The sequence below is a fragment of the Xenopus laevis genome, chromosome 5L (genome assembly GCF_017654675.1).
Source record: "Xenopus laevis strain J_2021 chromosome 5L, Xenopus_laevis_v10.1, whole genome shotgun sequence".
Taxonomy (NCBI): Eukaryota; Metazoa; Chordata; class Amphibia; order Anura; family Pipidae; genus Xenopus; species Xenopus laevis.
Window position 1 is genome coordinate 96,023,257 of NC_054379.1, and position 24,897 is coordinate 96,048,153.

Consider the following 24,897-nt stretch of genomic DNA (forward strand, 5'->3'; position numbering starts at 1 on the left):
GCATATTTTTACATCACATATGCATAACCTTACAATATCAATATTAAAACTCATCTGCCACTTAGCCACCAAAATTGTCAGTTTGTCAAGATCCTGCTGCAAGGATGCCACATCCTGAATGGAATTAATTGGCCTGCATAGCTTTGTGTCATCTGCAAATAATAATGCATTACTAACTGCCAGATAGTCCTCAGTTTACTCCCATCATGCTCCGTCATACATGTAACGTAAAGAGTGGGAGATGGACAATGCAGCTTTAAAATCGCAAAGTGGAAAATATTCCAATACATTTTTCAGGCTTCACAAGTCCTTTATCAAGCCCGAAACATGTGGTGTAATGAATTGCACTTTGTAGTTTAAATCTGCATTATCATGACCACTCATTACTTTTTATCCATGCAGAACAGAGCACTGGTGTGGATGATAGACCTAGACACTCTTGAAATGTATAAGCCCATCAGCCTAGGCATCAACTAAGTAAGCTGCAGAATAATCCATTTTGTTTTTAGGTACAGATACTACATCTGCTATTCTGCGATCTTTAGTTTCTACTTTATAGAAAATAGGAAAAGGAATGATAATAACGTAACATTCGCTCAAATACCTGATGTTAGTTTCTAGCCAAATCCAGGTCTCTGGAAAGACAATTGGGACATTTGGAGGCGGCTCAACTTCGTCTTTAATAATGAGCAGTTCTGCAACAAATTCTAGAAAAAGGAAAATAAATTTGCAATAAGTTTATGATGCCGTACATGAAAGTATAAAATTGGCTGTTTTGTAGACCAGACAATGATGTAGCTGTGCGTCTGTTACCAGAGCACTTCACATGCCATATGATATTGGCATGCTTGTTATCGCAAAAGAAACCTAGTGGGGTCCTTTACAGACAAGCCGAAAGTGCAAAAGGGAAACTCCATATTTCTTTCCTGAGGTATAGATAATCATAAAAATCCAAAGATGGTGCACTCTGATCACTTTGGAGTTGCAGGCCTTTACATTGCATGACTTATCTAAAAGTCTAATGGCAGGGTACTCCTGTATCCTATTATAGTCCCCCATTTACTCTCTGCCATGAGCAGCCCCCTGCCATCCACCACACTGCCCTCACTGGCACAGACTCCGTTTTACCACCCTATCCTGCACTCTACATACTGTAACTATAATTAGGATGAAAGGGTTGTCACCTTTTCTGGAAAAAATATCCACACTCCCATATTTTTATCTTTCTTCCCTCTTAATAACATTGGCATCAAGCATCATTTTTACCAACCAGGCTGGTAAAATACTGGACAGGTGACACCCTACATGGTCACTATTCTACTAAACTGGGACCAAGGCTACCCTTACTCGCCAGTCTATCTATCTCTCACCAATGACATAAACTCCACTTCACTAACCTACCGGTAGCTAGTCTTACAGCCTATAGCACATTACACAGCCCATAAGGGGCATCTCACTCTGCATACTTTTATATAGGCCTTATATCAGCCTTTGGACCTCCCCTTTGTTAGAAATTTTCATGAGACTTAGCCAAGGCAAAATGTAAGGGTTGCAGCCACCTTCTGACCAAAAAGGATATTTACAAAATGCATTCTAATTCAGCAAATGGGTGACTGCAATCATTTACACTGGCATAAGTTTAGTATGTGTACAGCAGGGGTGTCCAAAATATAGCTTGAAATTTACCTTTAGATCTTAGCTGTACTAGGTAATTTTGGTTATTCGTGATTTTTTAAACAATAGCAAGAAATGGGTATTTTACTTTAAACTTCCTAATCTGAACTTGCCATGAAATGTTGAAGTATGTGCTGTAGATCATAGAATCTAGATTCTACTTTCTGGGTTCTTGCTTTCTCTATGGGAAAAAATGTGCTGTTAAGCAAATCTCCTAAGCCACAGGGTTAATTCAGCCCTCACTGAACGGGAGGTCTCATGAAACACATATGAAATTTCCCTTTGAATTAGGACACGTTTTAATTTAGTGTATTTATTATAACAATAAAATCTCACAAGCGTGCCATTAATGCTGAATTTCTCCATTTTTTTCAGGTTTTGAAATATTTTTTACTCTGATTTCAAAAGTATTCACATCTGCTTTACCAATTCATGCAAGAAATAAATATAGAAAGCTCACCCTCCGGGAGAATTCCGTTATAATGAATGCTGCCATCACTCAAGCTGTTCATAAATCCCTAATGGGGAAAAGTAATCAATGTTTATTAAGTTTTGTAACAACACCAATGGAGACCTGTATAGACCAGTTGGAAGCATAAAGCATCTACAGCCAATACAGTGTTTGCCCAATATTGTTTTCCAGCCATCCTGACTAATATTTAGCTGTGCTCCAAACAAATATTAGTGGAATACATCATAATGTTGGCCACATAGATTGTCAATTAAGCTGCCAACTTGGTGAGTAATGGCAGGCAATGCCAGAATCTGTGCCATGATGAACTATAGACTTCATAATTTTAAACAAAATCCCAGGAGTGCGCTACCATCTCCATTTTTATATACATGATCCCAGGAGCAGCACCCTAGTAATGCTGTATTCATTTTCAGTTACTTTAAAAAAAAAAAAAAAACTGCTAGTCAGATAAATGGGATCTAGTGCAGTAAGTTAAGTACCATAATAATAGAGGAGATAGTTTCACCTGTTAATAATAGTTTGGTTATATTTTTTTTTGGTTATTTATAAAACAAAAGAGACACATTTTTATCAGTTTTACCTTTGAGTATGATTTAATTTCTGTCTCCACCTGAAAAAAATGTAATATATATTAAACACAATAACCTGAACACCTGCAAGCACACTTAGATTTGCATAATTTAAAATCTTTTTGATGTTTCTCACAAATATAAAATCTCATGTGCATACGGTGCATTGGTAAGCAATGATGGCTATAAATATAACAAGTTGACTTATATCCTGAAGATTAAAGCAAGCTTTGTGTGCTTGGCTGGAGGATTGAGTCGCTGTGGATGCCTGACCCATCTGAGTCTTCGGTAAGCTGTGCCTGAGGAAGGGTAGTCAAAGGATTCAGCATGTCCCCTGTTTGAGAAACATGCTTTTTTGTATGTCTACTACATGGGAGCAAATACCTTTGTCCATCTAGAGAGGTATTAGGGCAGGTAGCGCTACCTGGGTAAAGTTTAAGAGCTCTTTGTGGAAAAGGGACAGAGACTCTCTTTGTCTACCAGGAGTGGAGTGTGGGACTTTGCCTAGTAAGGAGGTGCCAGGATTGGACTGCAAAGGGTTCCCCAGGGTAGTGGGTCAGTAATATGTTACTTGCATATTCACTTTGCTATTTTACTATTACATAATGTTTATTTGTTTTACTGCAAAGTGTGATTTTTGTTTCCTAGTGGGGCCACCCGTTGGTGTATCCCCGGATCCCACTAGGTGGAGGCACTAAAAGGATAGAAATTCTCAGTACTCTTTCATTTAGCAAAGGGAATTCAGGACCTGTTGATGTTAAGAAATTAAGGGTATATATCATATGCCACAGGGGGTGGTCAAGATGGGGTTACATAAGTAAACTAGGCCTACTCTACTTAGGAACAAGTACAATTTCTCTCAGATAGATTTATGGTTAATGACTGTGAAAACATTTGTTAAATGTGAAATCATTCAAAACAAAATTCCAGCAAAAACAAATACTTACTTTTTCTTTTAAATTATTGCCATTGGATAGGAGCTTGTCACTAATATCAACAACTCGCAGTGCCACCAAAGATCTTGCCTCTGTAACGTTGACACTCAAAATCACATTTTCTGATGGTGCTGTTTTGGTTATACTCCATGACAAAGAAACCTGGTTAAAGTGTAAAACAAATAATTAGAGCAGGTATATTAGGCTATAACAAACTAAATATTAAAATACTAAAATATAATTAAAAATAAAACAACAAAAAATAAATATGTTTTTAAGACCAGCACATTTGGCTGAAAATGTTTACATTAGCAAATTAAGCCTAATAGCTTGTTTAATTGATTGCATTATTTTGATCAACTACTGTCCTTGTATCCCCTGTATATGACAAATAATTAAAATCATTAAATAATAATATGCAGTCTGATACTTATCACCTGCCCTATGGTAGGTAGAAATGACAGGCTGCCTTATGCCCGTTGGTACTTTGTGCAAGATATTTTATCCAGCTTCGCAGCCACATTTCAGGTGCAAGTGAACTAGGGGCATGCATTTCCCTTTTGCACTTTCGGCGTGTCTATAAAGGACCCTACTAGGTTTCTAATGCAATTATTATTGATAACAAGCATGCCAATATCATATGGCATATTAAGTGCTTATATAGGAGATTTATATCCCAGAGTATTTACCTTATTTTCAAACATGCCTTTAATATCAATCGTACGAGAAGCTTGTATGATGTCAAGGGACATATTATTAAAATTAAAGAAGTAAACCATGAGAACAGCAGCTGGAGCCCATGAATATTCTGGAGTGAGGGTAAATGTGGCACTATTTGTCTTTTCAGTAGATACTATAATTCCCCCGGCCATTATCTGCAAAATAAGACAAGCAATATGTCATATAGAAGACAGATCAGAAGTTTTGATAATGATTTATTCAGATAATGTTATCATCAGAAATCCTTCTGCACTTCAATTATTGAGGCTTTAAAGAGAAGAGAGAATACACATCTCACATTCAGACACTGAACAATACAATTCCCTACGTAGTGTGCAAAGTGAAAAAGGTGCATTTGGAACTTTTCACATTGTTTGGGGCACAGGCTTATGCTCTCTAAGTGAAGAGACCTGCAACATGCCCTTTGAATTGAGTGTTGTCTGCATTAGTGGCACTAGTGCTTCTTTTGTGAGCACTATGGGGAGCCCAGTTCATTCATTGTACCCAGGGACAGGGTGCAGGTGCAAATTACTTGTTCCCCCTAGCAGATGCACCTATGTGTACAGTAAATGACGTGTGTGCCCCTTAGTGCTCACTTAAGAAGCACTTGTGCTTTTATGGCATATTTCAGACTAGTATCATCATTCATGCTGCTGCAATTTGAAAATAACTCACGGTTAAAGTTATGGACACCAAAGGATAGTATAAGAGATATACCTGTGCTGCTTGCTCAGATCATAATCCATAGTTCCATGATGCAATCAGCCTTCTGGACCAAGTGAAATCTGTCAGTATGTTGTCAGTAGTTATATATAATGACGACAGAGTTCATTTACCAAAAGAGTGCAAAGAAATCAGTGCAATTATTTACCCTTCATGTAACACTCCTTCCAAGAATTCTAGAGCAAAAGCACAACAACAAGTAAAACTTGCAGTGGCTAGTGTGTGGAAGGGTTGGCATACAGGTCGGTATGCCCATATATGCCCTTCAATAGTGTGTGTTTCCAGTTCCCATAGGTCCAGCATAAAAAAAGTATCCCTGGATTGACTGCCTGGTTAATGCAGATGTTAGATACAGGACTTTCCTGTGTAGAAGAGTGCTGTGCCTTGCACCTTGTACACCAAAGTAGACAAACCAGCTCAGACAGTTAGCATAGATGTGTGTAAGCAGGTACAGTCATGTTGTGTATGTCATTTTCATGGGCACACTTCTGCACCCAGAATAACTCAGAATTGGTATTTGAGATAATAAATGTACATACCACATAATGAATGTGTTGAACTTCTGGTTTGGTTTTAACTTTTACATCAAAAGGTTTCCCAACCTGAAAGGTAGAGGTAATATTGTAAATAATAACATGTTCATTAATTTGTGATATGAAATAATAGTTATGTTATATTTTAAGCATTACCTGTGCCGGAGAGTCTGGCAATTGTATCTGTGCATAAGAACTGAAATCAAGCTCTCTTTGCATCCGCCACTTCTGAGTAATGTTTTGATATACAGCCTAGGGGAAAAAAATGTTACTTCCCTCTCTATTGAGTTATAAACAATTAGAAAAACAATTAATTACACCTTTATTGCCATCTTTAAACCTTTATCACCCAATTTGATTTAATTTCACTTAAATTCGTCTCTAATGCTTCCGTTTACCAACATTCCCAGTATAACTGGAAATGCCTCAAGCAGCATATTGTCTAAAATAAGCTTACTTTACATAAGGATTTGTTTTCTACCTTAAGTTGCTGAAAAACCTTAATGTACTGTATACTGTAATTGTTAAAGATGATAGCTGTCACTATGTGACATACAGCTATCATACAGCTATCAATGATAGCACATAAGCTATTTTTACCCACCTCTATAATTATGAGCTGAATTGATTCTTGCAGTGGAAGTACAATGTTGATAATACCCGATTCTGGAATGGTGTACTGACGTGCATCTATGTAGCTAAGATTGGTGGCTGCAGTGGAGATATTCATATCTGTGTTTTCAACAAGCTGAGGCATAACTGATTGAGTTACTTTAACTGAAATGTTGTTTTCTCTTTCTTCTTTTGTTAAATATAAAAGATCTTTTCTCTGGAGCTGAATCTGTAATGGAAGAAAAGCAAGACTAATAATTACATTCCCCAAATTTTTGCACAAACGTCCACAGGAGGATTAATGAGGGTCCAAGGTGATTTGTAGCAATTAGAAAATCTTTATGGGCTATGGGCTTAAACAAGGATTTGTCCACTGAGGTCTGTCTGTGACTGCTCCATGTGAGACAGACAGGATTTTTCATTAATTAACATTACATAGGCCTTGGATTCAGTGTTTTATTCACTTGTTCAGATATACTTATCACTGAACATATATTGACTTACCTTAGTTGTGAAGTTAATGCCAGGGTTCAAAACTGGTGGCTGACTAACTATGATTAGTTCATACTCAGAATCAACTTTTTTGACATATGTAGACTTACTCATTTCAATACCTACAAAGAGATAAAACCAAATATTTTAACATTTAGGCTACAGTCAGTCCTGCACTGTTTCTCTGTCTTTGGATAAACAGTCAGTCCTGCACAGTCTGTGGATAAACGCAGGCCAAGAAAGAGCATGACCCCTCTCTGCATTCTCTAGTATTTCCAAATCAAAATCTGCCCTTGTGTCTGCACCCAGGCAGACATCATGGAGCGAAGGTGAGCAGTCAAGCTGTATCTTGGCCTGCATTTATCTGCAGGTTGAGAAACAGCCATAGCTTTATACTCTATACATAGATAGCCTTTTTTGAGGTTGTAAATCCAATCCATAAACTTTAGTTTTTGCTCAGATATATTTGATGTTACCTGTAAATTTGTAAGAAAATGAACCTTCTGCGCTTTATTAACAGAAGCAATAGGTGAAAGAAATTTGCGCAAATGTTATGATGATGAATGGGCAATATTGGGCTAATCCAATCGTGGGCCCTAGGGCCTAACAATGGGATCACAACGAGGATAATACTGGCGGTCAAATTGAGGACCGCATCAACAAACCAATGTGGTCCTCAATCCGACGGGATTTTTAAACCTGTCCGATAGGCATCTGGCCAACGTTCAGTGAAATATGGATCAGGGATGCCCGTTGGAGGGACTCATACACTGCCCAATAAACTGCCGACATAATCTGTATTATATCTTAATCTTATATCTGCCCATGTATGGGGACCTCAAGGGGAGGTCTATGGTCTGTCCTCAACTTAAAAAGAATAGGTACTGCTTTGTTTAGATAGCAATATCTCCTGTCTGTCTAAATTGGGCACTGCCAGAACAAAACCAAAACATTCTGGAAAATGCAATCTTTCTCTAATGGAAATACAAGATGAATTCACAATATTAATACATCAATATTTCTGCTGTAGTGCTATTTGTGATAATACAAAATCTTTTACTTCTGCGATTGTGTAGTTATCATATTAAATAGTTCACTTATTACATACCTGTCAGTTCTTCTGTCACCACGGCCGTTATATTTAAAGTAAGCCCACTGAGCAAACTTGAAAGTTCAGCATATGTAAAAGTAAAGTCTGCAGCTCCAGACATCTAAATTACAAAATAGACTACATTGTCACAGTTAAACAAATACAGTGTGTTTATTTGCAATGTGGCAATTTCTTCCTAATAGTAGAGTGTGCTAAATGAAAAAAACTTAAAATGATATTTAAACTCTTCTTTCCAGTTAAATACCCTCTAGTGTTGCACTCAATGCAGAGCTATGCAGCTGCAGACCAGAGTGCAGTAAAGTTGCATTCCTGGGTGAAAGTAGCAGCATGCACCTTCTTATTTTAGACTGATTGGCCGCACATCACCTTCATCATCAGAGAGAACAGTGGCCCTTGGATCATCATGACATTTCCAGGCATAGAGAATGGGGGAATATGTTTAATATGTAATAGGTACTGTGGCACAAATGGTGCTGTACATGCATGGGCTGAGGGGTATACAGATGAGGTCTCAAATTCAACCTGTGTGAATCCCTTTAAATACATTTTACAAAAATGGAGGTGTTAGTCCCACATATGTAAGCTCATGTGTCTCGCTAAGGCCCCTAATTTAATGTGAGTCCTACACTGCCTACTGTGTACTAGATATTAAAGGGGAACTATTGCGAAAATTAACGTTTAATACAAGCTTCCTCATACTGGAGTAAGAAACTTTCTAAATACAATGAATTAAATATTCAGCATAATTTCTGAAATAATTATGTTTATCTTCACTATCCCTCTCTCAGCATCAGTTTCTCCTCATTCATGCAGCAGTTGGGTGTCAGATGAATGATCTAATATATCTTATAGGGGGCTCCATTTCCTAGCAGATGTATTAGAGCTCACTCAAATAACTGATTCCAGTACAAACAAAATCTAACAAAATAACAGCATTTTGCACAAATCCTGCATGTAGAGAGACATGATGTCTGGTGATTTTAATAGAGTGAGCTCTAATACATATTCTAGGCAAAAGGAGCCCCCTATAAGATATATTGGATCTTCTTGGCAATGGTTATCTGACCCAACTGCTCTATGAAGAGAGAATGAAGAGAAACAGATGCAGAGAGAGGAATAGTGAAGATAAACTTGATTATTTCAGAAATAGTACAGACTATTTAATTCATTGTATTAAAGTGCATTTGAAAGTAGTTAAAATCATTAGATTCCCTAGCAACAATGTGCAGTTTGGGGGAGAGGCTTATTATTTTTCTGCATGTATGTAGGTGTCATTGTGTATGTTAGTCTGTTGTTGCTGCTACACCAGGGGTGTCCAAACTACGGCCCGCGGGCCAAATGCGGCCCGCGATCCAATTTTAATTGGCCCGCAGCAAAAAGCAGAAGAGGAGCCGAAGTCACAGCAGCACGTCGCAGTGATTTTTTAAACATTCTGTCACTCCCCCTCCCTCCCAGAAACCAGGCATGAAAAAAAGCTACACTGCTAAAAAAAAACCCGTTCTATCCTCTGGCTCAACTCCCCCTTCAATAGTTTTACAACTACGGTCTCCGTTACATACCAGCTGCCAGCTCCCCCCTCCCTGCCAGAAACTAAAGGTGGACTCCGACTGTGACTTACATTTCCTGCTGCCGCACATTCATTTCTATGGGATCACTGAGAGACGCGAGTGTTGAATGTGCTGCAGCTTGATCCTGCTTATCAGCGATCACATGTGGCAGGAGGGAAGTAAGTTACAGTTGGAGTCCACCTTTAGTTTCTGGCAGGGAGGGGGAGCTCCAGAGGGAGTGCTTGTGTGCAAAGGAGGAGACAGAGTTTTAAGCTTTTTTTTCATGCCTGTTTCTGAGAGGGAGGGGGAGTTACAGGTGAGTGTCTAACTGAGAAAGAATAAACAATTGAAATAAAAGTTATTATAGACTACAGAGGCTGGATGTGGGGGTGGGTAAGGGCTGTCTATGGGGACAGAAGAAGATCAGTGCAGTAGGGCACTAACATACCATAATGGCTTCACATTTAATTTTGCCTGGATCCAGCAGCTTCATGAATATATACTTAATGGTTCGAATCAAACAATGTCAGGCTGATTGGTCGGCCCCCACACATTTTCATCTCACCAAATCTGGCCCCCGTTGTAAAAAGTTTGGACACCCCTGTGCTACACCAAGGAGACCCATCAAATCCCAATCTGAGAATGACGTTGGCTTACATATATACTGTATGTATATATATATTTATATATATATATACACACACATACACACACAGAAATAGGAAAGTTTATTACTCAATGTTTGGTCTCACACAGACACAACCTTCATCTGGATTGAAAAACTGACAAACACACCCTCCCCCCACATATACTTAACCCTCTAGAGGAGTTTTGGTGCTAAAACATGTTGCTAGGCAACCAGAGACTCACTCCCACATATAAACAATACCTGTGTACAAGTAAAGTGAATAAGTCAGGACCGGAAACAAGCATCTACATTTGACATAGTCAGACCAGCGATAGCAACCTAATTTTATATGTGTGGTGAGCCAATTCTGGGCTTTCTTATTTAATGTTAACAAAAAAGTCCCTCTTGTTCTTACCATACCAATAGTCTATCATGGGTTTGGGACCCTTATGAAGAAATAAAGTCTCATCCATATTGATCATAGCATAGTTCTTTGCAACACACTTAGTTAAGCACCATCCATTATGTAGTAGAAAATTAATTTGAGGTTTGCAGCCCCACTTGCAGCAAATCATCTTGTAAAAATTGTGTTGCACATTGTAATTGTTTTTAAGTGCTCCTTTATTGTAATCTATATCCAGAAACCTCTGGAATGTATCCTCCAGTTCAAAGAACTGGGCCATGATCAATAAAGACGAGACTTTATTTTTACATCAGGTTCCCAAATGGCCCTTGCATTTCAAGCAGTGTGGATTGATCATGTTATGTTAATCTATTTTACTACAGATTTCCCTTGCTTCCCAGTAATATACACAATCCCTAAGGGTCAAAAGTACTGTATATATCTGCCCCTCCCAGATGACAAATTATCTCTGCTGTTGGTTGAGCATGCTATTCAGTTCCCTTAAGGGTAGGACTCCACAAGCGATTTTGTCGCGATCCGATGCCCTGCGTCAAAATGCATGTGACTTGTCGCATGTGAAAAAAATAAGGTAGGAGATACAATTGTTGCATGGTGTCGCAGCGTTGATCTGACGTGACATCGCTCGTGGAGTCCTACCCTTAATGGCTGACCTCAATTCCACTGTGATAAATAAATAAATGTATGACCTAATTTTAGTGGGGCTCCGCTTGGGATTTGGAGGGTTCCCTTGGTGTAGCACTCACAGGATCTACTGTATGCTCCCTACCTTAGTCCACACACATGCAAGCAGACTCAGGAGTATATTTATCAAAGAGTAAAGTTATACAGAAGATCACCACAGTCTGCTAGAGTGAAATATCGCCTCTCTCCATTCATTTCTATTGGATTTTTAAAGGCATATTTATCAAAGGGTGAATGTGAAAGTTCACCCTTTGATAAATATGCCTTTCAAAATCCCATAGAAATAAATGGAGAGTGGCGGAATTTCACTCTAGCGGACTGTGGCCATCTCTAACTTCACTCTTTGATAAATATACCCCTCCAGGCCCGGATTTGTGGAGAGGCCACCAAGGCCGGGCCTAGGGCGGCAGGATTTTAGGGGGCGGCATGTTGCCCAACCACACCCACATTGGTTCAGAAACACATGGGAGGCGCAGGAGGTATGATAGTTTTTAAAATTTCCTGTATGCCAATCCCCATTGCTCTGGTCCTGATGATAAAAATTTGATTGACTAAAAGGAAGAGGACGGGGCGACCAATGACAGCGGGCCTCGGGGCACCTGCTATGTAAATCCGGCTCTGTACCCCTCTGTCTCTCTCACATACACACACACATACATATAGATACAATTGCACACACAAAATGTTCTTCTCCCCAAAATTGAAGCAGCAATTTTCTAACATCATCTGACTTTCAGACGCACACACACAGACATTATCATGTGACCAGGCTGAGGCTCAAAAAAAAAAATACAATGCAAGTTGTATGAGACAGTAACTGGTAGAGATTAGGAGAGATGCACGAAATCAGCAGTTACTGAGATCTTAAAGTATGGGGACCTGGGGCACCTGTTTTTGCCCTATATGAGGGGAAAACTCAAGGGAAAGCAAGTGCTCCCTGTGGACACCAAAGCCTCTGTCAGTGAATCTCTGTGGTCTGTATCAGCTCCAGTGTATGTAACATTTTGGGGCAATAGGTGCTCCTTAAATTTGTTAATACAGTAGTTGCATCCCTTTTGTTAATAAGTTCTAGTTGGGGTTCTATCAGGAGATACAGAGGAAACTGCAGTAGGGTCAAAATAAGATTATATGTAGCTCTATAGCTAGTGCATTGATAGTCAGTGGTCAGATAGTCAGTTATCTGTTTATCTGACAAGTCATGGTGCTACCATTCTAGTCTGACTAAAACTTCAGTTAGTCAATGTAAAGTAAAATGAACTGATCTTCTACCATATCTGCAGTTTGAAAACAAATGATAGAAGAGAAAACTATAAATGTTAACAGGCTGTTACTTTGCAAAACAATGTATGAGTAGCAGTACAGGTATCTGATCTGTTATTCGGAAACCCATTATCCAGAAAGCTCTGAATTATGGAAAGGCCATCTCCTATATGACTCCATTTTATCTAAATAATTCAAATATCTGAAAATGATTTCCTTTTTCTCTGTAATAATAATAATAGCAGCTTGTACTTGATCCAACCTAAGATATTAATCCGTATTGGAAGCAAAATCAGCCTATTTGATTTATTTAATGTTTACTTGATTTTCTAGTAGACTTGAGGTATGAAGATCCTAATTATGGAAAGATCTATTATCTGGAAAACCCAGGTCCCACGCATTCCGGATATCAGGTCCCATACTTGTATTACATGTATTGAAATACTAGCCATCCAATAAACAATACAAATGCACCAAATCCAGGATTCAGTTCAGTATTTGGCCAGGATTCGGTGCATCCCTAATAAACAGATTATCAATGCAAAATAACTGTAAATAATTTTTAACAAATTCTTAGATAACTGAGTGTGTGTGTGTGTGTGTGTGTGTGTGTGTGCGTGCGTGCGTGCGTGCGTGCGTGCGTGCGTGCGTGTGTGATAAGATAAGGAACAAAAATAGTTACTGCATAAGTTTTCTTGATTCCATTCATTGAGTGAGTGTCATACAGTGCGGTAATAAGAACTGTTGCATTTCCCTTTACAGGTCTTCCATAGGTGTAGCTGGAATAAAATGAAGGTACCCATGTTTAGCATTAAATAGAAAACATCCTGGATTACAGTAAGGTGATCAGATTTTCAAAGTGAAATCCAGGGGCATGGGGCAATAAGGAAGCACAGTGTAGGCTCCAGGGTTAGAGAGAGTGTACTGGTCCTGTCATTCCAGTGTCCATGTAAACTAGTACTATTCAGAAAACCAAAATGGTAAAACATATTCTATTCAGAGGCCAGAAAGCAAGTTTTACCCATTATGATTTATGCATACAGTGAGTTATGGTATCCCCCATACCTCACTAGGTAAAACACAGGATTCTAAATTTAATCCATACACAGTAAATAAAGTATATTTTTTAGAACGGAGAAGAAACATGGTTCCAGCATGAATAGACCAGGAGAAATTTAAATGAAATGTATTAGAGATTTTCATTGTTTATGTTTCTTTGGTCTACCAACAGGTAATACTGTTTTCAAACAACTTCATGGGTTGTGGCAATACTGTAATAAAACAAACGGAGCGCTACCTAGTTGTTTTCTTACCAGGTGTTTGTTTAAACACTGCAGCTAAATATGTAATATTGTAAATTTACTGAATAATTGATTTGAGTTTGTAATTATAAATCACAGTACTCTTTTGTCTTTATTGGTATATAGGTGCTATACACTATTGTTGACCATTATCATTATCAAGCACTCATGCAGCCCTGAAAATATATTTTAAAGATTTTAAAAGCTTTGATGGCTATTCATAAGAATCAGCGTGAAATTAATATATTTTAGTAGAAATATATATATTAGGAATCTTTTTTGCTGGAATTCCATTTTACAGAAGAAAGCACATGAAATAATGACTCGAGCTGATAAGATTTATATAAGACACGCACTAGCACTAACACATCATAGTCTATGACTTACACCACATACATATCACAGTCAGGCCAGCACCTTTTTTTTGTGGCACATGTGTTGCCACAAATATTACCACTTTAGGAATAATTGTCAGCCACCTTTGGCATACAAATAAGGTTTACTTGTACATTATCATGTATAATATAGAGCAGTGATTCCCAACCAGTGGCTCATGAGCAACATGTTGCTAACCAAGCTCTCTGATGTTGCTCCCAGTGGCTTCAAAGCAGGTGCTCATTTTTGAATTTCTGACTTGGAGACAAGTTTTGAAGGCATAAACAGGACTGCCATCAGAAATCACAGGGCCCCATACCACAAAATTTCCTGGGCCCCCTGGGCTGCGCCCACCGCAAGCCCCACCTACAGGTCCACCCTCCCCACCACACAGGTCCACCCCCCACCACCACAGTAAAAAAAAAAAAAAAAATATTGGTGGCTAGGGTTCCCACATGTTAATAAAAAATAAAAAGATATTAGTGGTCAGGGCCCCCCCATAAAAAAACATTTGTGGCCAGGCCCCCCCATTAAAAAATATTGGTGGCTAGGACCCCACATGATCCAGGGCCCCTTAAACGTCCATGCCTTCCCAAAGTCAGCAGCTCTCAGAAAGATGGGGGCCCGGCTAATCAAGTAAGTGTGGCGTGGCAGGGCCCCCCTTACCCTCGGGCCCCCTACAACTCTCCCCCCCGATGGCTGCCCTGGGCATAAAGTCCATGTGTACTGCCAACCAGAGCTTCCTGTAGTCTGCAAGTCCACAAAGGGACTACCAAATACCCAATTAAAACCTTAATTTGGGTCTTATGGGTGAAAAATAGCCCCTTATATAGAGTCTTGATGGATTACTGCATTTTAGGTGTGAAACAGGTACATCCTTATATGACTTACTTTGCTATGACTGTGCCAATGAGATTTTGCTGCTTTGAATCAACATAGAAAGAGGGTGTCTTAATTGTAACATCAAATTTTGGCTGATCTGAAAATAGATACATTAAATTCTGTATTAATCAATAGATGAAATTCAAGCAAGATTATAGGGCAAATTACATCAGGCTTTGCATAGTTCATCCTAGAAATATTTCACATGTGTTACACTACCACAAAATTACAGGAACACCGACTGCACCTTGTGGTAAAGTCTCTTTCCTGTTTTTGCCCTGTTTTGGAAGTGAAGTGAGCAATAACTTGAAATGCAGAACAACAATGATGAAACTCAAGGAGGTGATTCAATTCTTTATGAAACCACAAAGCCTGCTCACAGTTTCAGCAACAGAGGATGGCAAACTGCCATGACATGAAGTTGCCAGACCAGCCTCTCAGACACATACATTCCTTGCAAGCATGTGGATGTGCAGAATATATTGATATTACAGAATATGTGTAAGGATCCTACAATTGTCTTTGTTTTTCTGGGGTGATATTTAATTTAAAGGGACGGTCAATAAACCACTCCATCTAACAATGTAGATCGAGTAAGCAAAACTTTGCTAGCACTCTTACGCTTAGGTTAATTTGAATAGGGTGGGTACCTAAAAGTCATATGGACGTCTTTATTAGTTATGGTGCAAATGCTTAAAGTGGCCACTTTTTCAGACACATGTCCAATGAGCCATAATAAAGACAGAGGAGAACTTCTAATGCCCTAGACATGAGCCCACCCTTAAACAAATGTGGCATGCCTCTCAAATTAGTTTTGAAAAATTCCTCACACATCAATGTTTATTATTTTGGACTTTTAAAGGCAATCCCGCTTTAAAAAAAGTCTCCAGGGTTTTTTTTACATCTTTAATGAATTTCCGGCATACAGCATATGATGTCACTGGCATAAGATTGAGGAAAATGTAGCTTTGTTTTATCAGTTCGCCTGGTTTGAGGTGGTGGAATAAACTTTGGTGAAAGTTCAGTAAAATTTGCATCTTAGTGAATTTGCAGAGTAACGAGAGGACAATTCGTTAGGGAACGAGACCGTCACTGGCATTTGTTTGCACCCTATCGCCAGAGCGAAAAGTCGCCTTTAAGCACTGGCGATAGGATGCAAAGCGTTCACTAGCAAATTGTCCTCTACGTCTGTTAGTGAATTGGCGATGTCCCTGTGGATGAGATTTCTAGTGAATTTTTGCTAGTGAAGGCCACTTAGTCCTTTAGTGAATTTGCCCCAATGTCTATATAATGTGATAAAAAAGGCTGTTGCCAAAATTACTTAGAGTAATGTAGGCTAAGCCAAGCTAGTTAAAGGCATCTTCACAAGAGCTAGGAAGAATAAAGCAAATCTGGCATGAAGCTCTAATCAGGCACATTCAATGGTATTCTGTTGAACCAAGTACTTTATATGGCAGATCGCCTAGAGAAAACCTACAATGTATTAATTAGCAGAGGTGTCAGATAGAAATTAAAACAGTATAAACATATATTAAAAACTGAACTGATTGAATTGGGCATTTTCATGCTGAGGTTTTTAGTACTGGATCAATTCTGAAAGTCCAGTAGAATAGAAGTGATTAAAGAATTTCACTCTGGACTCCACTAGTCAAACCATAATGAAAGAAAGGATTACTTACCAAAATGAATGACAGAGATCTCTCCCATGTTTGTAGTCATCTAATATGATTTAAAAAATGAAAAACATAAAACAAACACGTTAAAATAAACAAGTTAATATGCAAACCTATTCTAAGACAAATTCCAATAGGTCTTTGTTTCTTTTCAGTTTGGAATTTAAATAGTTATACTAGACTGAAAGATAAATAGGAGAATGATGGAATGAAAAGCTAATTTATAAAAAGTAAGCAAATATTAAGAATGGAGCCTCAATATGCATCTACATTCTGGATGGCAAGTGCTGCTCAACCACAGACCATGGTAGTTTTTTTTAATATTAACAGTAACATTTGCAATAAAAGGTTGCTTTATCATAATACAACCAAGCTTCCCATTGTGTGTGGGATTGTGTAAGCACTTGAACATATCTCAAACAAGAGTCATAATGTGGTAGTAAGTATTTTTACAAGAGATCTACTTACATCTGTTTCTGCTTGAATTCGCCACGTACCAGCCATGGCATTGGACGACAGCAAGAATTCTGCTGAGATAACTCCGAGGTCAGGTTTATGTTGCAGCCATTGCTTTATAATATTCGATTGAGGGTCCTATCATTTAAATAATTAGTATCAGGTATAATATTCAAACAAAAAAATATGGCAAAGCATTTTCACCAGGCATCACTAAATTTGTTTCAGTTTTTTAAATAAGTAATATCTACTGTTCACAAATGTAGAAAAGAGAATGCATTTATAAGATTTAAGGGGCCACAAAAGATCAACAGTCTGAAATACCGAAAGCTAAATGCAGTATATTAGTGGTAGCTGGCAAGACAAAGTGAAGAAAGTTTTTCAACTGCATCAGGCTCCAACATAAGATAAAATATAAAGCTCTGCATGGCTGGGAATCTGTATGTGGGGGATTATGTATTGCTTCAGACTGTGTTTTTTGTGAAATGTTCTTAGCCAATGTGCCAAATTGCAATATTTTCATGCTGTGCACAATATCTGTTGAGCAATGGTTTGAATGAATAAAATATTGTTAAACATGCAGGTGATTAACCAATTTCTTTTCACTTTTAGACATTATACTTAAAGAAGGCTTTTTTTAAAAGTTAAAGCAATTGTTCAGAGTAAAGATAAAACTGGGTAAATAGTGCAAAATAAAAAATGTTTCTAATATAGTTAGTTAGCCAAAAATGTAATGTATAAAGGCTGGAGTGACTGGATGTGTAACATAAAAGAACAGAACACTACTTGCTGCTTTGCAGCTCTCTTGCTTTCCACTGAACAGTTTTGTCCCATGTGGCTCCCCTTCAAGTCGCCGACTAACTCAGAGTTAGAGAGCAGAAAAGCAGGAAGTTGTGTTCTGTTAAACATCCAGTCACCCCAGCCTTTATACATTACATTTTTGGCTAACTATTTGCCTATCTATCTATTTGCCCAGTTTTTATTTTTACACTGAACTGTTCGTTTAAGTACAAAGAGCACAGTAATACATACCCGTATGACAATGTTAACAAGTCCTTTATATGGCCTCAGGTCACGGAAGATAGAGATGATTCTGATTTTGACAGCTTGTCCCGGCTGATATGCACTTTTGTCTGTTTCAATAATTAAAGATACATTCTTTGTGTCCAGTTCCACTGTGTAATTGTTTGAGAATAGCAGTTCATTCCCAGCAGTTCCATAGACCCGTATTAAATAAGAAGTAGAAGAAGAATTCACTGAAAGCTGAAATAAGAGAGAGTCATTCTAAATAGTAAAGGAAAAGCAAGGAATTGGTGTGTCGCCGTGGGCAACAGTTAAATGAGTGGGGATAGCAGCCTTTAGGTAAGGCAAAGTAATAAACTTGTTTTCTGTTCTATTCTGAAAATCCAGAAACACTAAGCATTTAAAAAATGAACAGACTATTTCCTCAGACACTGACTATTCTTTCAGTGACACTAAAATGGAAGCTATCTTAAACTAAAATCCTGCACTAGCCCATGGCTGGATGAGGATGGTTTTTCCACTGGCAGAGAAACACTAGGCATTAGCCTTATAAGGAATGTACAGGTATGGAACTTTTAATCTAGAATGCTCAGGACAGGGGGTTTTCTGGATAATGGGTTTTTCTGTAACAAATAGGATTGTTTTGCCTCAGACAAAGAAAGTCATTAAAATGCAATATACAGTAGGTATGGGATATGTTATCTCGGGACCTGGGGTTTTCCAGATAACGAGTCTTTCCGTAATTTAGATCTTCACACCTTAACTCTACTAGAAAATCATGTAAACATTAAATAAACCCAATAGGCTGGTTTTCCTTCCAATACGGATTAATTATATATTAGTCTGGATCAAGTACACGGTACTGTTTTATTATTACAGAGAAAAATAAAATAATTTTAAAACATTTGGATTATCGTATTATAATAGAGTCTATGGGAGACAGCCTTTCCGTAATTCGGAGTATTCTGGATAACATTTTTCCATATAATGGATCCCATACCTGTAGTATATTTGAGATATGTCAGATTTTTGGCAAGTAAGAACAGAGAGCCTTATACTTACTGGGGGTATGGAGATTAATCCAAGAAAATCTGTAACAAAAAATATAATGAAATATGACACATGCATTCCTCCTTACTAGTACTAAAATAGACAAGTGCATAATAGCATACTCTATATCAAAGTGATGTTGTCACATACCCAAACTAGCACTCAAGAGAAAATATACAGTCTGAACCAGTTGGTGACTGAGGTTCCAGGGTTATTATAGTTGTAGGCTGGCCAAGTTTAGGTCAGTACATCCCAAATCATACTGGCAGGCATAGTGATACCTGATTAAATTGACCCCACTTGTGTGCTTGTGCAACTGCGATAGGGAAATTCTCTAAAGAGCATTGCGCAATATAATAATATGCAGTATAGGACCAAATTTAGTTCTAACAAGTTCACAAGTAACAAATTCCCAGGTTCAATTGCAAATTTTCAAGTGACTTTTCACAAGATAAATAACGAGATAAACCTATAAACTGGGTCTGTCCCATAATGTCTAAATAAGTATATTTCAAGCACATAGACGCTTTCTCATGACAAGCATGATATTGGGGTATATTTACTCACCCTTCTGGAAGACTTTGCTGTTATTTGCCAAAGACATGCCATTATCCCAAATTTCAGCAGTGACACTAATTTCAGAATGGTTTTGGCCAAACCAATGAACAGCAAGGGTTGTACTGACTCCAGGAATGACAAAAGTTGGAGCTGAAATCATGTATGATGGACTAAAAAAAAAATTCACACGTTACTACATTAGATATAAAGATTGAAAGCTGATGTCAGTGTAGCCAAATAATTCTTGTTTCCCTATGCTTTGTGTTCTGCCCCATGAAGTGACAGCGCTCATAAATCCAAACCCAGAAGTCAGACGCAACACGGGGTGTAGAACTGTCCTGGCTGTTCCCTTCCTTGCTAATAATCATAATTTCATTGGATGAAAAAAAAACTCATCAGTGGTTTGCATATATGGTACATTTAACATTATCCTGTAATTCCAGTCTATGATTTGGAGATTCAGGGTAAATAGTGCAGGACTGTGTATTAATGGGCTAAACTGCTTCATCAGTACTATTGCATGAACTTTGGTTCAATGGAAATAAATGGCAGCAAACTATGCAATAAACTGGATGATTTAACATGATCCAATAGACGTTCATTTATGTCACATGTTGCAACTTCTGATGTCAGGGAGTTGCCATAGAGATGTTGCTAATACATCTCTATCTGGAATCTCTGACAATGTTACAATATCACAGTTGCTCCTGCCTTTTCTTAAAACTGCTGATATTTAAAGCCTCGATAATTAAACATATTACCAACAGGACTAGCTAGTACAATGCCAAATAGCAAGAAACTGAGGTCCCAGGAAGAGGCATAATATTAATTCTTGTTCTTTAACACTGTGCAAAGGATCTTAGGCAGTTAAGAGCAATGACACTATTTGTACCCCTAGTTTTATCATGGCTACAAAATGCCAGAAAATACCTTTCCACAACAATACTGGGAATTGTCTCTGCCAAAATACTTGAATCATGTAATCACTCAAAAATGCCTTTGTAGCATAGATTTAAAGACAAGCGTCAATCTCCTAGTCTGCCAGTAAGTAGCTTTGGTGGAGACAATTTTCTTCTACTTCAACATAGATCCCACGCATAGACTGCCCATGTTTCCTGGTTTTCTAAGGGTAGAACTATTTGGGCGACTTCGGTGTGTCTCCAGGGGATCCGACACGCTGCGCCACAACGCAGGCATCAAATTGGATGCGACCAAAATGAGGAAAGCAATAACAATGGCGGATGTTGTTGCAGCGTTCATCCGACACGACTGTTGGATGCGGATGCAGCATGAACGCTGCGAGAACATCCAATATTTGTATTTCTTGCCTTATTTTTTGTCGCATCCGATTTGACGCCTGCGTTTTGGCGCAGAGCGTCGGATCCCCTGGAAACGCACCAAAGTCACCCATATACAGTCACCCTTGGTGTACAGGTTTATAGGTACACAAATTAATCAAACTCCTAGTTTTTATTACTAATACTTCTATTCAGGCTCTCTTCTTTTCATATTCAAGTCTCTTATTGGAACCAATGAATGGTTGCTAGGGTAATTTGGACCCTAGCAAACAGGTTGCTAAAATCGCAAACTGGAGAGCTGCTGAATAAAAAGCTAAATAACTAAAATGAAATTCAGTTGCAAATTGTTTCAGAATATTACTCTCTATATCATACTCACAGTTAGTTTAAAGTTGAACAGCCCCTTTAATAATTTATATAAAAACTTTACATGCTAATGATTCCTAAAGATAGCAACTATCATTTTAAGCAATTTTCCAATACTCATTAAAAATGTTCCATTGTTTTAAATGTATTGCAAATGTAACTGCAACAGTTTTGCCTGTCCCTTTCTGCACTTTTGGTTCTTACTCTTGAAACAAGGTAGCAGAGGCCAATTGCCTTCTAACCAAGACTCTGTTTCACCAATTGCCTGCATCCTTCTTCACAGGCCTGTTAATCAGCTGTGCTACTACACTGTTTTAACAGTCAGAACCAACAGTGGAGTGAGCAGCAAACACTTCAATAAATGGCAATTAATAATTCAATTACAAATAGCTGTAATTTGGAATAAATACATTTTTGACTTTTACTTAGGGTTATACCTTATACCTGATTACATATTAATGTATGTAATTAATATTTAGGGAAAGGTCTACCTCTCCCATAGACAGATAATATAAGCAATAAAAAACACATATTATTTAAAATGTAAAAAGTTTTGTTATTTTATGTATTATTAAATTCAAAACATTATATTGCTGGAGAAAAGTGTTTACAGTACAAGCAAAATCAAACTCTGACAATGATCCTAAAATGGAAGAAATTACAGATTTCTGCTTGTTGTTTGGTTTAAAGCATTCAAAACCATTTGGACAAACAACCAATTTCAGTTAAATACAAAGATTATTATAGCAATACTGACATCTTTCTATTTCCAAATGTAAACATGACTTACCGAGCATCAGAACAGTGCAAGATAAAAAGAAAACAAACAACGCCTTTCACAAGTGGAGGCCACAACGTGGGCATTGTGCCTTCCTCTGAAATGACACAGGTCTGTATATCTTGACACTGTATAACTGCTAGACGTTTGGATACAACTACCTGGGACTCAGGAGCTTTATAAACTTGAAAGGATGAGCAAGCTTGCTCTAGGAGTCTGCAGAACACACCCTGTTAAGCAAACTTTTGGGAAATCAGTTGTATGAGCTAGCCACTATTGCACAAGCCCTTCCTGCATCATATTGCACTTTTACTGCTTCCTACATTCTAAATTATAACTAAATGAAAAGGATGTCACTGTCATCATTCTACCCCAGTCAGGCTGGAGTGCCACTTAAACCCCTGCCAGTTGCTATATTACCATGAAAAAAAGGTTTTAAAGAATTAGAGTGCTGTCATGCCAGATAGTTTAGATACTTGGGAAGAATGGGCATTCCAGTGAGTCTAAAATCCTACCATAACCCCCTGTTTGTTTAATAAGGAATTTGCAACCCAAATAGCTGCCCTAAGGCAGGTTCCCTGCTAATTACCCCTAGTTCCAACCCACACTTTAGGTTTAACAAATTCATAGTATGATCCTGCACCATGGAAAATAAAGCAGAAAGAAGCACAAAACAACAGTCTGAATACAAAATATCTTAGAACATGATTGCATGCATGCTTAAAAAAGTTCATCTATGCCAGTGATGCCCAACTTGGGCCTGAGACCCGCCCCTTGTGTACCCCCACATTAAAGTCTGCCTGCTGTGCCTGCTTAGTTTGTGTAATCTCACTACAGAGATTAACTGGCCCCTGCATTGTTTACACCTCAGATTATAAAATTCAGACTATAAAATCCTGCATTGTTCACACCTGTGATCCCCCTGCATTGTTCACAGCTATGACACCTCTATTGTTCACACCCCTAAAACCCTGTACTGTTCATACCACAGACCCAGACTGCAAATGCCCACATTGTTCACAACTCATACAAACTGCTGAAGGGGCACCAGTATTGTGTCACATGTAGCACAGTAAAAACTGTTCATCTTAGTCCTATGGTAATAATAGTTTTCTCTGTCTCCTGATGTATTCTGCCTTCCCTATGCTCCCTGTATGTGCCATACTCTGTATTCCCTATGCTCCCTGTATGTGCCATACTCTGCCTGCCCTATGCTCCCTGTATGTGCCATACTCTGTCTTCCCTATGCTCCCTGTGTGTGCCATACTCTGCCTGCCCTATGCTCCCTGTATGTGCCATACTCTGTCTTCCCTATGCTCCCTGTATGTGCCATACTCTGCCTGCCCTTTGCTCCCTGTATGTGCCATACTCTGTCTTCCCTATGCTCCCTGTATGTGCCATACTCTGCCTGCCCTATGCTCCCTGTATGTGCCATACTCTGTCTTCCCTATGCTCCCTGTGTGTGCCATACTCTGCCTGCCCTAAGCTCCCTGTGTGTGCCATACTCTGCCTGCCCTATGCTCCCCCTGTGTGTGCCATACTCTGCCTGCCCTATGCTCCCCCTGTGTGTGCCCTACGCTACCTGTGGGACGTGAGCCTGGTTTGTTCTGGGGGTCTGTTAGCTTTTAGAAATGTTGTTAGGGGCCCCTAAGGTGTTTAATCTAAAAAATTCCAGCCCCTCGATACCACAGAAGTTGGACAGTACTGATCTATGCTATAATACAAGAAAGCTGATTCATGCAAACAACCCAAACCAGCTCATCACTAATTGCAGAAACATTGAGTAGGACAAAAGCTTTGGCTGCATTGGAACCTCCTTTCATATAGATAAATAAGTATAATATATAGTATAAGTATTTTTCAATATATTTATTTACTGAGAGACTGCCATGCAGTAAAAAGGAGTTTGTTCGTTATATGTTTCAATGTTGAACAAAGTGTGTAGCCGCCTGTCCCAAGTAAATGCAATGCTTAAGCTATCCAGACAGTTTATAACACACACTTGTTCAAAATATGCTTAGCATTCGAGGGGTTAAGGATTCTAGCTGTGGGCCTCTGTGATGAATACATCCATGTCTGTGCCAAGTCCATAGAACCCAAATTAAATGGATAATGCTACTCTAACCTACGGTCAACACAGCCCCAATAATGTGGCTTGCATGTCTTATTGTACCACCACACTACACAATACCTACATTAAGGTAAATAATATAGTTTATAATGTTAGTCCAAAATGTCCACTGTTCCAAAGTTAATTATGTAGCCCACTTTACCCATAACTCACCGTTTATAACTGATGACATCAGTACTCACCGTTTATAAGGATATAATTTACAAGATATTCATGGCTTTTGTGTATTATATACTGTTATTAGCCAAATGGGTGCTAATGTTTTATAGGAATATAATTATAGGAGTATTGGCCCAAATTGTGTTCTTTAATTATGCTAAATGTAAATAAAACAGTGAAAGGAAACTGATTGGATTACTAGACTGTGTGGAAGATTAACTGCTCCTTCAACAGGGCTTTGCCGCGTACCTCCCCACTGCAACCATGCTCCACGCTGTTTATTGAAGATCCCATAATTTGATTACAAAGCAATACAGAAATGTATATGCCTTGCTTTGAAATTAAATGCCTTGCTTTGAAATCAGCAGATTGGAGGGGATAGTGAATGTATGCCCAAAACAACTCTGATTCCTTACACCAGGTCAAGTTATGGGATCAAACATTTTTGCAATTAACAATCGTG

At 38.5% G+C, this 24,897-nt stretch overlaps 1 protein-coding gene across 2 annotated transcripts in view; it reads right to left on the reverse strand.

Moving 5' to 3' along the window:
* The window catches only part of LOC108704164 (CD109 antigen), a 45,136-nt gene extending 22,808 nt beyond the window's left edge, over positions 1-22,328 (reverse strand). The window contains exons 1-18 of one of the 2 annotated variants that reach the window (XM_018240579.2): positions 22,157-22,328; positions 19,712-19,872; positions 19,157-19,185; positions 18,104-18,334; positions 17,084-17,209; positions 16,622-16,661; positions 14,952-15,039; positions 13,067-13,163; positions 7,842-7,944; positions 6,746-6,855; positions 6,234-6,470; positions 5,786-5,881; positions 5,636-5,698; positions 4,343-4,528; positions 3,666-3,815; positions 2,730-2,759; positions 2,135-2,192; positions 605-707 (exon numbers count right to left, since the gene is read on the reverse strand). In XM_018240579.2, coding sequence (XP_018096068.1) covers positions 605-707; positions 2,135-2,192; positions 2,730-2,759; positions 3,666-3,815; positions 4,343-4,528; positions 5,636-5,698; positions 5,786-5,881; positions 6,234-6,470; positions 6,746-6,855; positions 7,842-7,944; positions 13,067-13,163; positions 14,952-15,039; positions 16,622-16,661; positions 17,084-17,209; positions 18,104-18,334; positions 19,157-19,185; positions 19,712-19,872; positions 22,157-22,230 — 1,982 coding nt within the window. In that variant the 5' untranslated portion in view covers positions 22,231-22,328. Of the gene's footprint in view, positions 1-604; positions 708-2,134; positions 2,193-2,729; positions 2,760-3,665; positions 3,816-4,342; positions 4,529-5,635; positions 5,699-5,785; positions 5,882-6,233; positions 6,471-6,745; positions 6,856-7,841; positions 7,945-9,462; positions 9,995-13,066; positions 13,164-14,951; positions 15,040-16,621; positions 16,662-17,083; positions 17,210-18,103; positions 18,335-19,156; positions 19,186-19,711; positions 19,873-22,156 lie in introns of those variants that run through there. The other variant, XM_041563120.1, reaches the window with a different exon arrangement.
* Between the last annotated feature and the right edge of the window lie 2,569 nt (positions 22,329-24,897).